Source organism: Athene cunicularia (assembly GCF_003259725.1).
Source record: "Athene cunicularia isolate RWA chromosome 4 unlocalized genomic scaffold, athCun1 chr4_part1, whole genome shotgun sequence".
In the NCBI taxonomy this organism is placed as follows: domain Eukaryota; kingdom Metazoa; phylum Chordata; class Aves; order Strigiformes; family Strigidae; genus Athene; species Athene cunicularia.
In genome coordinates, this window is record NW_020799098.1 from 25,615,934 (window position 1) to 25,631,266 (window position 15,333).

Here is a 15,333-nt window from a genome sequence, read left to right on the forward strand (position 1 = left end):
TGGGGGAGAGCCTAGCACCAAAGCTGCGCATGATTCCTGCAAACCCTCTTTGCCTAGTGTGCTGGTTTTGACTGGGATACAGTTAATTTTCTTCACAGTAACTAGTATGAGTCTGTGTTTTGGATTTGTGCTGGAAACAGCGTTGATAATACAGAGATGTTTTTGTTATTGCTGAGCAGTACTTACATAACGTCAAAGTCTTTTCTGCTTCTCACCCCACCAGCGAGTAGGCTGGGGGTGCACAAGTTGGGAGGGGACACAGCCAGGACAGCTGACCCCAACTGACCAAAAGGATATTCCATAACATGATGTCATGTTCAGCATATAAAGCTGGGAGAAGAAGGAGGAAGACATTCAGAGTGATGCCATCTGTCTTCTTAAGTAACTATTATGCATGATGGAGCCCTGCTTTCCTGGGGATGGCTGAGCACCTGCCTGCTGATGGGGACTGATTGAATTCCTTGTTTTGCTTTGCTTTATCTATTAAACTGTCTTCATCTCAGCACACGAGTTTTCTCACTTTTCTGATTGTTTCTCCCATCTCACTGGGGGAAAGTGAGGAGAGGCTGTGTGGGGCTTAGTTGCCAGCTGGGATTAAAGGGCAACACCCAGCCATGTCCCAGTTAGGCTTTAGATAAGTGTGAAGAGAGCAATGTTAGCTAGAGCTGTGAAATGCATTCTGCCTTCTTGTTCAAATCATTCACATGTCTTGGGCTGAGCTTAAAGTATAAGGATAAATGGACAGCACTCTATGTAAAGAAGTTGGTTAACACATATTTTACCAGTAATTCTAAAAGTATTTTGTATCTTGTTATCAGTTTTGAAAAGGTAGGCCAACATTAAAGAGACCTATGACAAAATATGCTGCTAAGTGACATAATTACAAGTCTGTTCCAACAGACCAGTGCTGAGTTTCAGAATTAATTTGCAGCCTCACAAACCGACTTTCAAACACTTTCCTTGGGATGTAACCTGTGTGTTTCATGTGTATACACATGCTGACAGCAAAGCTGGGAGGTAGTGGTAGAGGCAAATCAGCCCATCCCGGCTCTGATTCTCCACAGCTGTTATCTCTCAGAGTATTTGTTATGGATACACATGGGCACACAACAGATGAAAAGCCGTTGTCTCTTTCAAAGGTAGTGACTAACGTGCTTTTGCCCACAGTGATGTGAAAAGACAGGGGAAGGTTTTGCTGCAGAATCTGCTCTATTCACCTTGCAGAAAACCAGCTGCATTCTCCAAATCTGTGTGTGAGCTGAAGGGGAAGGAGAAAGCCTTTGACTTGCACAAGCTGCAAGTCTTCTGTGTAGCTGAGTTTACATGTTGGAAAAAAGCCTGGTGATTATGTACAGTGACATTTACAGCAATTGTATTTCTTTATATACTGTTCAAATTTATATAGGTGCTACATTAACTTTAAAGCTGTATTTTTCACAGGGGGCCATGCATTAAGTAGACAAAATAATTGATCAAGGTATAGAGGCAGATAAACATTTTATGATGGAATATTGCCACTCAATACTTGGCTTTCTCAGTATCTCTCTTCATCTTGAATGCTTAAAATCTGCTTACAGCATGAATACAATTAAACACATTTCTCTTTGCTACATAAAGGCATAAATGCTTGCATCCTCTATACCTGAAGCTGCATGTGGCTGTTTTCACACACTTCCAGTTGACACTAACCCTCAAGCGTTGTTAACCCAGGAGCTGAAGGCTTAGGCTGTACTCAGTGAGCTTTGACACAAAAAGTAATCAACTTTAGCTCCCACCAGCTATGGGCAAGATAAACCGAAGAAGGTGAATCAATTGTCAGATGCAAAAGAGTTGTGATAACTAACCTCCAGGAACTGCACAGCTGTGCTCTCACGGCAGGTCCAGTGGCCAGGAGCTGCATTTGGCCAGACCCAGCTCTGCCCAGCGGTGCCAGGGCCCTGCTGCCTGCCCTGCACAGCCCAGCCAGCACACGGCCCCGCTCCTCCCTCTGCTGTAGGTTGCTGTCACCACCCGCTGCAGACAGCTTCATTTTTTTTCCCTCAGATGCCAGGGATTCTGCTTTTCAGACAGAAATTCTTCTCAATTGATCACTATAGCATTTCTCAGCTGCTTGCTGTCCATTTGCAGTTAGAAAGAAGGGCTGTAAATAAACATTGTCCCTGCCTGGTAGGCTTTGGAAAGGTGCGTGCAAACAGGGCAGGCATTGCCCGCCGTGGGGACTCTTGCAGAAACAGATAAATAATAAGATGGTTGAAGCAGCCCAAGTGTGGCAATGCTGTGTGCATACTGCACTGAGAACCTTTATTAAATCTTTGTGGCTAGCAAGGCAAATGTAAGAAGACATTTTTCTCCACAGGCTGCCATAGTACTTTTCATCATGGAAAGGAAATAAATTCTACAATATAATTTTATTTATTTACAGTTTTAAGACAAGATGTATCTCTTTTGACATTACTGAGCTGCAGCTTGAATAAAAATATCAATTACTTCCTTTGTGTTGCAGTAATATAAAATAATTTGGACAAGAGTTTGAATCATGTTGAATACCACAATACCTGAGCACCGAATATCAGGGACTTGGAAACAGCTGGATTTTCAAGAATACTTAATTGCACTCCCCCAGATAATCAGACATCTTTAGCCGGCCTCAAGTCAGGTACCCAGAGCCACTAGCCTTATGTGGTACCTTGACTTTGTTTTTCAGATTTTCAAATATTTCCAGTTTTTCAACTATATTTCAAGTAGCTGAAACAGAAAAAAAAAGGACTGGACTCTGTGGGGTATTTAATGACTGGTGCTTACAGAACCCATCATCACCAGAAAACAGTAAAGAACATTGCAATTGTTAGTTGAATAAGATTTTAAAACACCACTGTGAGGCAGAAAAAATATTATATATCTATTTCCAAAGGGATAAACGGGACACAGAAACTAATTTGTCCAGAGAAATAATATCTTTGCTAGTGAATTTAATTTAGGCTACAATCTAGCAATAAAGATGCTAGAAATTCATTATAGATAACAACTCCCCCCCCCCCCCCCCAAAAAAAAAAAAAAAAAAAAAAACAGAGTACTGTGACTATAGCATAGTGTCTGCAGAGTTCAGAAAGACCTGTCTATCCGGGTACTGCAGTAGAAGTCACTAGAGCAAGAAGCCCATCAGCATGGAGTCAGCCTGTCTAGAAATGTGGCACACGAAGCAGCAGCAGCGCACTTTGCACTGCCTCAGCCAGACTGCCAGGAGCGGCCAGCTGGGCTGAAGCCAGCTCCAGCATCTCTGTGCAGACCACAGCCATTTAGTGTACAGACCTGTTGCACTGGCAGATCATTTCCTATGCTTGGAGCTGAGTGAGGCAAGCTGAATCCTTCTGGTTAAATGCCCCTTTGAGAGGAAAACGTGGCAAAAGATGTTCTGATTCTGGAAGAAAGGAGATCTAAAAACTGTAAACTGAAGGTTTTCGTGAGTGGTGCCTGCTGCAGTGAGGCAGGCACATGTGGTTTATTTCTGTCGTCTGTCTGCAGGCTGGATTTCTTAGCTAGGTGATGTTAGCTTGACTTCTCGTGTCTCACCTATGGAGAGGGAGAGCTGGAAACATCTGCACTGCTGATCACACAGCACCAGTTGTATCTTCTGCCTGGAGAAGATACATTTTATCTTAGTAAAATAAATGTAAACAAAAAATCTAAAAATTTATTTACTGGGAGGAAAGGTGAAGAGAAGATTTTTCACTAAGTTTTGATGCCAAATCATCTTCTCCAGTTAATTATACAATTACTCAAACGAATGGTCCACATGGTGCTTATCCTTTGGAGGTGGTTATGCTGTGTAACATGCCTGCTGGGGTGCTGAAAATTGCCAGGATATGCTCATTCAGGACAAGCCACACAGATGTACCCAGAGAAGAGACCTACCCCTGCCAAGAGCAGGCAGAAGCCTAGAGGACTGCCTCTGAGAGAAGATGTTTGTGGTCAGCTATTATTTTTTCATGCCCGTTCTGCAGAGCTTCATGATATGAAGTACCACCTCATGTACCCCTCGTATGGCAAAAACCTGTTTTTTCCCAGGAAAATGACACACACAAGGTTCAGGCTGGCCTATAACTGAACAAATGGTCCTGTTGGCTCAGCGGTGACCGGCAGCTGTATGTAGGATGAGAACCCAGACAGCAGCCTGACCTTACTGCTGGTGAGAAGCCCAAAGCTAGGTTGGGCTGGAAGAGGAACATGGAGTCCAAAAGATTTCTATATTCACTGTTAGACCAACTCAACCAAAACAAATATTGTAAAAATAAATTGCACAGATGCTACCTCTGTTCTGCACCAAGAGTTTAATATATGCTGCAAAATAAAAAATCCACTATTTCCGTTGGAGTGTGGCAGACATTGCATGACAGTATTTTCTGGACTGAGCTTATTGATGGATGAGGACATAAAATTGTTAAAAGGATTCTTTCATCTCAGTGAATCTTCCACTAGAAGAAAATAAAAAAACAAGGAAAAACTGCCCAGGTTGTGCTCCTACTTTGAGTCGTGACAAGTGTTGTGATGGTGACTGCTGCCACCCAGCTAAAGGACTGAGGCACTTTGTAAATCAGATTTCAAGGAAAGAGATTGTTTTGTGAAACCTCCTCGGCATGGAGTCACAAGCTGTCAGAGTGTATTAGCATTATGTTACTGGAGTAAAAAGCAAAACAAATTAAGATGTTTAACAGCTGAAATCTGAAACAAAATTGTGTTTAACGCTGCAAATCTTGTTAACATATTTTCAGGCTTCCCTTTCCCCAGATATTAAATCTCAGTGTGTTTGCAAGCATCTTTTTATCACACATGGAAACCTACTGTGGGAGAGTAAGAACTATAAGGACATATGTTAAGGAAGGGTATTTCACCCTGCATGCAAAAGCTTGTTCAGCGTTGCCACAGCATACAGCAGCACACGGGAAGATTTTAAGGACCAGGGGAGAAGTACAGCTGGAGTTCCCCATGTGTCCAGGGTGACAGAATGCATTGCATCGACAGCAGCAGGCCCAAACTGAAGATTACACGTGTTATAGCGTTTAATGTGAGGGGTAATTTGAAGTCCCAAACTGGTTTTTCTCTCATATTGGCTCCCACAATGAAAGAAGCATTAAGGGTTTTAGTGATCTTGCAAGAGTCTGCTTCCAGCAGAAACTTGGCTCCTTTTTCTTGGACACAAGACCAATTTTTAATTGAATTTCAAGAGATGATGGATGTTGTACTTTATTCCAAGTCTATATGCTAAATTAACAAGGCTGTCTGCTTAGTTTCCCCTTTTGAAACCACATCAAGATGAGTTTCTGCTAATTCTCTTACACAGAGCATTAGACATGTGAACCAAGTTCTTATTCAAGAATTGAAATAATAGACATTTTTGCCAAGGTTATTACTTTGGATAATAAATTGGAGCTGTGAGGCAGTGACAATAATTTGCTTTGTGAAAAAGATTTACCAGATTAATTATTTCAAATGGAATAAACACAGAGGTATCATATATTTTCACCAAAGTATTCAAAAATTATTAGTTAACACTTAAAAGTCTTAGAGCAGGGATCATTCCATTAATTCTGCACATTTAGCATTTGTTTTTTACACATGTTCCCTCTGGTCACTTCAAAGATAACAGTCCTTCAGGAGTATACCAGCCTACAGAATATGTTTAGCCCAAATTAGGTTTATTTATACAATATTTTGCATGTTAAGAGATGCCATGGATAAATTAAATATTTGGTTTTGTGAAACATGGCAAAAATGGCATAGAAGTAAATATTTTTCTTCATTCTGGCCACTGCAGTAATATTTACTTAGTACTGTAGATGAAGAAGATGCCTGACAGAGGTAAGCCATTGGGAAGGCAATTTAGAGTGAAATTTTGGGCTGAATGTAGAAAATTTGAAAGCAAGATTCTGACCAGCTTGGGCAAAGCCAGGAATCACTCTATTGGGTTGTTTCTTGAAAACATTGGGATAGGCAAGAAGTACAATGGTTGGTATTGCTTGAAGAGCAATGAGCCTTCAGCTAGGAACACCCTTGCTTCTTCTTTCCAAAAGGGAACATTTAAAAGCAATTGTGTGCGTAATTATAAAGTGGCCCAGGATAGCAATAAAGAGTCTTAATGGTTTCCTTTTGGCAGCACAGGCCTAGCTGACTTGTTTACCTCGAAAAGAGCTTCTCACATGGATTGAACAAACTGGCCATGTGGATTGGGATTTGCACATAATTTATCACAGAATTGTGATTTCCAGTGAGGAAAAAAAACCAATAACCAAACAGTATGAAAATACAGCCATGAGTGTCTTCATCAAGAGGAAGTCAAAAACAGAGATGGTGTTTATCAACTAACAAAAGCAATAGGCTGAAAGAGTGTTGTTTAAATAGAGTAATTTAAACCTGGGATTAATAGAATACTGTAACACATTCAGCATAACAGAATAATGGTCTTCCCACAGGTGACACAGTCTGGAAAAGCATGTTCAAGCCTTTATCCAGATGTGATTATGCTTCCAAATGGTAGCCTATTAAATAAAATAGTAATAAAATTACAATAGCCCTGTATTTCAAATACATTTCAGTCCTAGCCTGTAACAGACATCAGTCTCATCCTAGTCCTCCCTTGCACAGAGGCTGCCAAAGGTTCCCTTTTGTTAATGTTTTGTGCTACAACAGAATGACTCAGGAACAGCTTTAATTACAGCTGTAGCCTGAATGATCCTGCAGAGCCAATCATTAGATCCTGGGAGAGGCTAATGGCTTATCTGTTTTGTATAATTGTTCAAATCTTCTTTTTCACCAGTTTTCCATCAGTGAGATCTCATTTGTTTGAATTGTATGCTGGTGAGTCAACTACACAGCCCAGGACTTCTATTACCAACAAAAATTTTTAAATTATGCTGTGACAAACAAATAAGAAAATTTTGAAGCTGTTTCTTTAGAACAACAAATTGGTGTGGGTTTTTGAATACTGTATCTTCACAGAGCTGCACTGATTCACAGTACCTGATACTTTTTCATATTGTTTGTCTAAATGACATAATTCAGTGATTTGTGCCTCCTAACATAGTAACACGGAAAACTTATTTCTCAACTCTCTTGCAGGCAGCCACTGAAAGTAAGCAATAATTTTAGCATCTTTATTCAACTGCCAGCTGTGTTGTTAATGGCAAGTTTGTTAAATTCACAGATCCCAGTTTAATGATGTTAAAAGGACAAATAGAAACTCCTCCACTAAAAGCAAAATTTTCTTTCACAGCTTCTTGAAACGTGAGGCAGTGTTGCTGTCAGCAGTGTGGGTTTGTCAGCACTGATGGGGCACCCAAAGCATTTTGAGACCTGTCATCACAGCCTTTTAAACTCCGTGGCAGTTTGGTGCCAGAATGGAAAGGGAGGGTCCAAGTGCTCGCAGCAAAGAACAGAATGGCTTTCAGGAGGAAAAACTGGGGACAATTCACAAGCTCAGCAAGCAAAAAAGCGACATATAAAAGTGGGTTTGGTGCCCTGTGTGGCACTGGGTTGAGCATCCCCTGGAGCCTCATGGCCATTTCTGAGTGGATGGAACCTATGGTTGCTGTGAGAGAAGTAGTTATTAGAGAGGGGGGATTAAATTGCATTTCTAATGCATCTGCCCCCGAGAAAAAATCAGTACCTCATGTCTCAGCTTTTACCACTGTGCAGAAAAATTTGGGAGCCATGACTCTGCCCCGATAACAAGATGCACCCAGCTGAAATCCATGCTCCTTTCTCCCTGAAACTGCCATGCTTGATGTAGCCTATGGTCTGTGTGGCCCTCTGATATCCTCTTCAGAAAACACATCCCTCGTGGCTAATTTATCACTGTCGAGAAAAGGAGACCACAGAATCTAAAATGCTCTGGGAAATGCAGAAGAAATACACAGATGAGTTTTTTGAGCCTGCACTTAAAGGCTGTGGAGAGCTTTCAGTTCACACCACGCTCAGTGGGATCGCAGACCTCTTGACACATGTAGCAGCATGTCTTCCCTTCCCCTCTTGGAGCCTAAGGACCAAGAAAGTAGAGTGTTTAAGGGTCTCTTACCTGTTCTGCCCAAACAGAACTGGTGGGGGGGACTTTTGGGGAATTAATCTATCTGATCCAATTCTCTTCCCTGTTACCCAAACAACATATGTAAGAGAGCCTTTCTTCTCCCACTGCATTTCAGCTTCAATATAAAACTGTCTTCCAAGCTATGGTTTTATCCTTAAAAGTAGCATGCTGAGTAGATCTCACGGAAACCAGTATGAGCTGAAATATCTCAATTGCTTTAGGTCCAGAAAAACCTCTTGTTCGTGTATGTCACAAGGCTCTTCAGGCTGTGCTAGGACTAATTTCATTTCAGAGCAACATTGTGGCTTTGGTTTGGTTGGTCTTTGATCCTCATATACTGGCAGCACTGGGGTGTATTGCCATTTTGGGGTATTTACCCCCAGACCTTAACAGATTTCTTTAAAATTACACTTTAAGGTGATTTAGCCACTACAGCTATTTTCATTCTTTTATGGGAGTGGCAAGGTCAACACAGAGCTCCTCTGGTCTTTCTGTAACTCTGCTCAAGAGACTGTATCAACTGTACCAACAGTTTTCATGTAGAAAAGCCTGAGAGTGAAAGAAGTGACCTCAGCACTGGCAGGGAATTAACTCTATAATCTAATAGGGTTTCTTTTTCCATTTCTAAATAATGGGATTCTATTAGACCAAACTGTAGTCTCATCTTAATGATAATTTATTGGATAGCATATCTGAATTTTGCCTTTTATAAATCATTGAGAATTACAATACAGTTATATAATTGAATCTTCTCTTGTACCATTAATATTTTTAATTGTTTAGAGAAACCCCTTCTTGTTCAGAACTCACACGTAACTGGGTTTAGAAATTACAGGAAGTTTAACATGCCTATTTTTAAGTGATTAAATTTTTAAATTTTAATTACTTTTAAATATTATGTTAATTTTTTAAAAAGTATTTTTAAGCTTGTGAAGTTTTGTACAAATGATTCTGCACAATTTTGAAGACAAGTCTGGCCTTAAATTTATGTATATATCCCAAAATCTCAAAACAAAATAAGTTCTCTTTTATTATATTTGAAAGGAAATAATTAAGAATAATTAATTTCCACACTGACATTTAAATGTATTATGGGTATTCACCAGTGAAAGTATTGATCAATGAAAGTAATCAGTAGTAATAGGAAAAATTAATCACTTTTGCAGTTGTATTTGACTTCAGCTGTAGAATGTACTTTGGCCAGGATTGAAGCTGACCCCATTAATATAACAGGGACTATTAGCCACCAAAAAAAAAGACAATCAAGAAATGTAAATGAGGGAAATTTGGGAGGCCATGCCTTCATTTCCTATTAGAATACAGAAAAATAGTGAGTGATGTACACCATAAAATTTGTGATCTGCAGTTTGTAAACCCATTGCTGTAATTGATCATGAGCAGGTGATTTAGAAGAAAACACAAGAAATCTTTTGGGGAGGAAAATATTTGTTAAAAGTCTCATATTTAATAAGCAGAGATTGGCTTAGACCCTGAAGTGGGTGGGTTTATATCCAATATTTTTCAGAGTATTTTATTAATCCAGACTATACTGGATGGATATCCTTATTTAAGAGCTTGGTTCTTTGCAGAATTTAACTAAAATCTTGACCTCAGCAAAATCTTGTGTCAATGAGTCTCAGTTAGATTATGTAGTGATTGGAAGTATCTCCCTTTCCCAGTTCTAAAATTGCTAAGGCAGGAATCAAATAATCACACTGTTGTGTTATCCTACTATTTTTTTTGTCTCCTAGACAACATTAGGAGAGAACTTGAGTGATGTGGTCACTGAAAGGTGAGATTAAGTGGGTAAAAAAACAAAAGTGCCTAATTCAACTTCTCCAGTCTCATCAGTACTTCAGTATTCATATGTACAGTACAGTACACCCTCTTGTTAATACAAATAACTTTTTGACCTGTCTTGAATGATGTGCAACCTCAATCATTCTTGCCACCTTTCTGTGAATGCCACCAGATTTGATAGGGAATCAGCCCAGAAATATTTTAGGAGTGCTACATTTCCAGTGGGAATTGAATATGATGGGACTGAAGGTCTTAAAAGTCCCTCTAGGTCATCCTATTTTTCTGCAGAGGACAAAACCACCCACACTGTGTTTATCTAACTTTTCATCTCCATAGAGATATTCCTAGTGATAATTCAATCTGTGTGTTTAAAGCATCACTGTTCTAAAATAGGCAGTCATATAATGCGTTACAAGTGCATGCAGTAGCAGTAGATACAGTTTTAACTCTTTCTTCCAAATATAAGAAGACTTTGTAATTAAAAATGAAGAGACACTTGGTTTGTAAAGAAAGTGTGTAACTTTGGAATTAAAGCGAGAGAGAGTTCCTCAGATGTTTACATCCTAGATGCTGTGGCATTCTGTTTACAGTATCACTTACAGGGAGTCCTGAACTGCTTAGTTTCTGAGCTCATCCCTTTTGGTAACTTTTTAAAGATAATAAAGCAAGAGTATTTTGATAGCTGTTTCTAGAAACAGTTTGATATTGTGAAATCAATACAGAGCCATCAGCTTTTGAGTTTTCCTGGCAGCACTGCTTTGAGGAGATTATTTTGAACTAATATGTCAGACTATTTAGGTTAAAAAAAAAATAAAAAAGTAAGAATAACCTGCAGCTTGTGACAGCCTGTGGAATATGCCTGTGTAACATCGCATTAAATTTCACTAACACCATGATGATAAACTTCAATGAGAATTGAAGCTTCCACTTTACAGCAACTCTGCTATCTCTTACCTCGCTCCTCTGTACAGTCTGCAAAACTGAAGTGAAGCAACCAAGGACTCACTGGAGCTGAATTTTCCTCTACTTGCCTTGGTTCTCTGGAAGAGAGATCTACAAGCCCAAGGAGGCCACAGTGGTGGAAAGCTGCACAGAGCATCGCAGCTTAAAAGAAGGAAGCCAAGCCAATGCTGAGCCCAATTCAGCATCTTCATGGTTAAGTGGAGGGAAAAGGTTATTCCTGGCTCTGCTTGGAAATGAGCACCAGAAATAACTGCTAGATGCTGCCGCTGGCTCTCTGTGGCTCAGGTCCCTTGTCATCACAGGGAGGGAGCAGGCTGGGGAAGAGTCGGCAGCTGCTGCAGCTGGACGGACCCACTGGTTCCTGGCATGACGTGGGGTGGGTGAGCCCCCTCCCTTTGCTCTTCAAAGCGTAAGTGGGTTTTTAACAGCCCTGAGAGCACAGGTGTTTATGGCTACGTGGCTACAGGGACTGCTGCGGGCACTCTCTGAAGGAAGGGGATAGGCTTTTCAAGGCAACAAGTAGCCACAGCTCCAGCTAGGAGCTCTGGGTGCCTTATGCCTCTGAAACAAACCACCCAAGCTTTCCCAAATATTGCATCCATGCAAGAGAACCAATTCTTTTAGACACGGGTTTCACAGTTACTTCTCTTCATTAACCAAATAACTACAGCTACTCATGAACTTTATGCTTTGTTCCCTGGATAGATTTTCTCCTTAACAGAAATTAATATATTGATTCATTTTCTATAAACATCTTCCTGTGAAACAATACTGAAGTTAGGGCTTCTGAAGACCCTGTACATACATTAAACCTGTTGGAAGAGGCCTTAATGCTGATGTTAGATTTCAGACTCTTAGAAAGGTGTAGCTTCTCTCACTTACACTTCCCAAGATTGCTTTGAAATTTCATCTAATAATCTTGATAGACTATATACATTACTCTTCTGAGATGTTAGAAACAGCAAGAGATGTTGCTGGCATTTCTTTACTGCCTCTCTTTTGGAAAGGAATGGAAAGAAGTACTGCCTCAGCCTGCAATAATAGTGTGAAATAATACTTTTCAGGTGCAAATACTTTCATTTCCTTTTGATATGATAATCATGACAAGGACCAGACCAAAGGTGATTTCCTCTCTCTCCAAAGGAAATCTCTCACCTAGGAAGTGGCATCATAAGCTTCATTTTCACAACTAAAGTTTCTTGAACTCTTTCTTTATGAATTCCCCACAAATTGAGAAGATAGGTTTCCTCCCAAATCATTCTTTGGCCTACTTGATCACTTCTTTGTGAAGTACAAGGTGCAAAGTTGTTTTTCTAAGATGGAGCCATATTTTAGTATCACCCTGGATGAAGCCACCAGTTTATTTCATAACAGTTGTAAAGGACCAAATTAAACTAGTGACAGAAGCAGAAGGCTTCATGTCCCATTGTAACATGCCCTTCCTAGTGCTGCTCTGCGTCACAGATGATGAGGGTAGTCTAGAGATTAAAGTTTGAGATTCATGTTAAACATGTAGCAAAAAATTACAGACAGGTACTAGTTTAGTAGGTGTCTAAGAATTAATGGTGAGCTTAATGTGAAGAGACCCCAGATTTTTGCCTTCAGAAAGAGCTCACACTTCAGACTACAGCACTAAACTGCTGGCCTTGACTGGCACATACTCCTGCTAAGTACATATATTTGTACTGTCAATAGTGTCAAAAAAAAGGTGAGAGGAAAACAGGATTTTAACAAATTTTGAGAGTGGTCCTGCAGAGAAGGACTTGGGGGTATTGGTGGATGGAAAACTGACTATGAGCCAGCAATATGCGCTCGCAGCCCAGAAAGTCGGCCATATCCTGGGCTGCATCAAGAGAAATGTGGCCAGCAGGTCATGGGAGGTGATCCTCCCCCTCTACTCCATTCCTGTGACACCCCATCCAAGCACTGCGTCCAGCTCTGGAGATCCCAGCGTAAGGATATGGACCCGCTCGAGTGGGTCCAGAGGTGGCCACGAAGTTGATCAGGGGGCTGAAGCACCTCCCTTATGAGGACAGGCTGAGAGAGCTGGGATTGTTCATCCTGGAGAAGTCTCCAGGGACACCTTATAGCAGCCTTCCAGTACTTAAAGAGAACCTACAGGGAAGATGGGGAGGGACTTATCAGGGAGTCTAGCAATAGAACGAGGGGTAATGGTTTTAAAGTGAAAGAGGGTAGATATGATGAGATACAAGGAAGAAATTCTTTACTATGAGGGTGGTCAGGCACTAGATCAAGTTGTCCAGAAAAGCTGTGGCTGCCCCCTCCCTGGCAGTGTTCAAGGCCAGGTTGGGCGGGACTTTGAGCAACCTGGTCTGGTGGAAGGTGTCCCTGCCCATGTCAGGGGGGGTTAGTACTAGATGATTTTTAAGCTCCCTTCCAACCCAAACCATTCTATGGTGCTATGATTCTAATGGACCACAAACACATTTCATGACACCTTTCCCACTGGTTGAACATTAAGTGCAGATATTTAAAGATTGAACTCTTTAGACACACTTGATTCTTAGGGTAAAGGATTGCTTCTATTAATTGTAGTTTTTCCATTTGCTAGCTACATACTCTTTACCAGCAAAATTAATGTTTGCATTGTCATGCATTCATCCCTCTGACTCATACTGAAATCAGGAATTGCTTTTACTGTTCATGTACCGGAGAGAAGAAAGTGAGAATGTGTGCAAGAGCCACCCCAGAGCTAAATTTGGCATTAAACATCAATTCCAAGTCTTGGCATTTAAAAGAGAAGACAGTAAAACACTCAAGTTGCTACAAACACACAATGTGAATTTACCTTTGAACTCTTCAAGATACAACATGTGTTCATATTGAATTTAAGTTGGGTAATAAAATAGATCATTCTTTACTTCAACAACATGAGAGATAAACCCAACAAAAATAACAAACCTTACCCTCATGTCTTTACTGGAGTATCCTTTGATTTGTTAGGTCCTTCTGCCCAGATCTCCTTGCCTTGTGAACCCCTGAGCATCTCTCAGTGTTAAGGATCAAATGGCCCATTTGGTTTTCGCTGGTACCACCCCTAAGCAGCCATTTGTCATCTTTTTCCTTCCTGAGCTCCTGCTGGGTACCCATGGCCCTCCTCTAGCTTCTGTGCTTATAAAGGTCAGCAGCAATCCTGTAGATTACCTATTTATTTAATACTCCTTTTCAAATTCCTGCCTTTTCAGAGAGGCCAGAAAAATAAACCTCCTGTATTTTCAAATCATCCATTTCTACCTGACCAAGCAGCCACTGATGCTTATGAATTGACCCTGCCAACTGGTCTGCCACAGACACACTGGTCCTTATAAACAGTGGTACCCTATGCCTCAGGCCCCCCTTGGTTCACTGTGCTGAGGGGGCAGCCAGTACATAGAAAGCAGCAACTTGGGAAAGGATTTAAAGGTCAGATGGAATAAGTGATGGAACAGAAGTTTCCAAAAAGAACTAATGAGAAACTTAGATAGATAACTGCAAAATTGTGATCAGAAATAGAGAGGTGATCTTAGCTCTGTATGAACCAGTAGTGAGAGAGACACCGCAGTGTTTGGTACTGGCCTGGTGTCCCTTTTCCAAAGCATCTTCAGAAACAAGAGAGTGGTTCCAGCTCTGGGGAAGATATGTAAAGTTTGAGCCCTAGGGACTGTGGGAGTTGTAAAGGTTGCAACCTATTTAGTTGACAGATCAAGATGCAAATCAGTTTACAGTGTAGTAAAATTAAAAGAGAGAAAAGGTCTAGCAGACATGTAGCTAGATTCACTGCTTGGAAGCTGAAGGCATGATATTAGAAATAAACCCCAAGTTTTAGCAGACAAAGTAGTGAACTTGGTGGAAAAATAACCAAAGAAGTAGCATGTTGTCATCTCAATGTTTTCAAATCACAAGTGCATGGCATGAAATGAAAGCTGATGAGCTTCACGCAACAAGGCCTGACCAGGAGACATATCTTTAAATCACCTTTGGCTGACTGGTTGGTTTACTGGTAACACAGGTCTCGCCTTCTCTAAGAGCTTGGGGATCAGTTCAGCAGATGGACAGCACTGCAGCTTCTCCAGCAGGGACTTCTTTCCATGTAGATCAGTATTAGCAGAACTGCACTGCAGTCCACAGCTGGGTGATTCCTAGAAACAGTCTATTTACCTTTAACAAAGATTTTCTTAGATCATGAAATGACTTGGAATAAAAAGTAAAATGGCAAAAGCCACCCACATTATAACAAAATGTATATTCAAGCAATCCATACAGGCTTTTTCCCTCCAGAAAAAAAGACTGCATGTTTTGTTGCAGCATTTTAAAACTGATTAATGAGGTATTTTTATTAGTGAAACTGCACTCATCCCATTTTTCCTGACTCTTATAACGGTGCTCTGGAGGGTGGCACCCACTCCCCACACCCCAGCCGTGCAGAGGGATGCTCTTACCATATTTGCTCCTCTGACAAATCCCCAAACAGTCTTTTTTTTTTTTTTTTTTTT

The 15,333-nt window shown here is 40.7% G+C and overlaps 1 protein-coding gene across 1 annotated transcript in view; it reads right to left on the reverse strand.

The window, feature by feature from the left end:
- Positions 1-12,282: 12,282 nt before the first annotated feature.
- The window catches only part of PHOX2B (paired like homeobox 2B), a 4,634-nt gene continuing 1,583 nt past the window's right edge, over positions 12,283-15,333 (reverse strand). The window contains exon 3 of the mRNA XM_026846961.1: positions 12,283-12,318. Within this exon, the coding sequence (XP_026702762.1) occupies positions 12,283-12,318 (36 nt within the window). The remainder of the gene's footprint in view (positions 12,319-15,333) is intronic.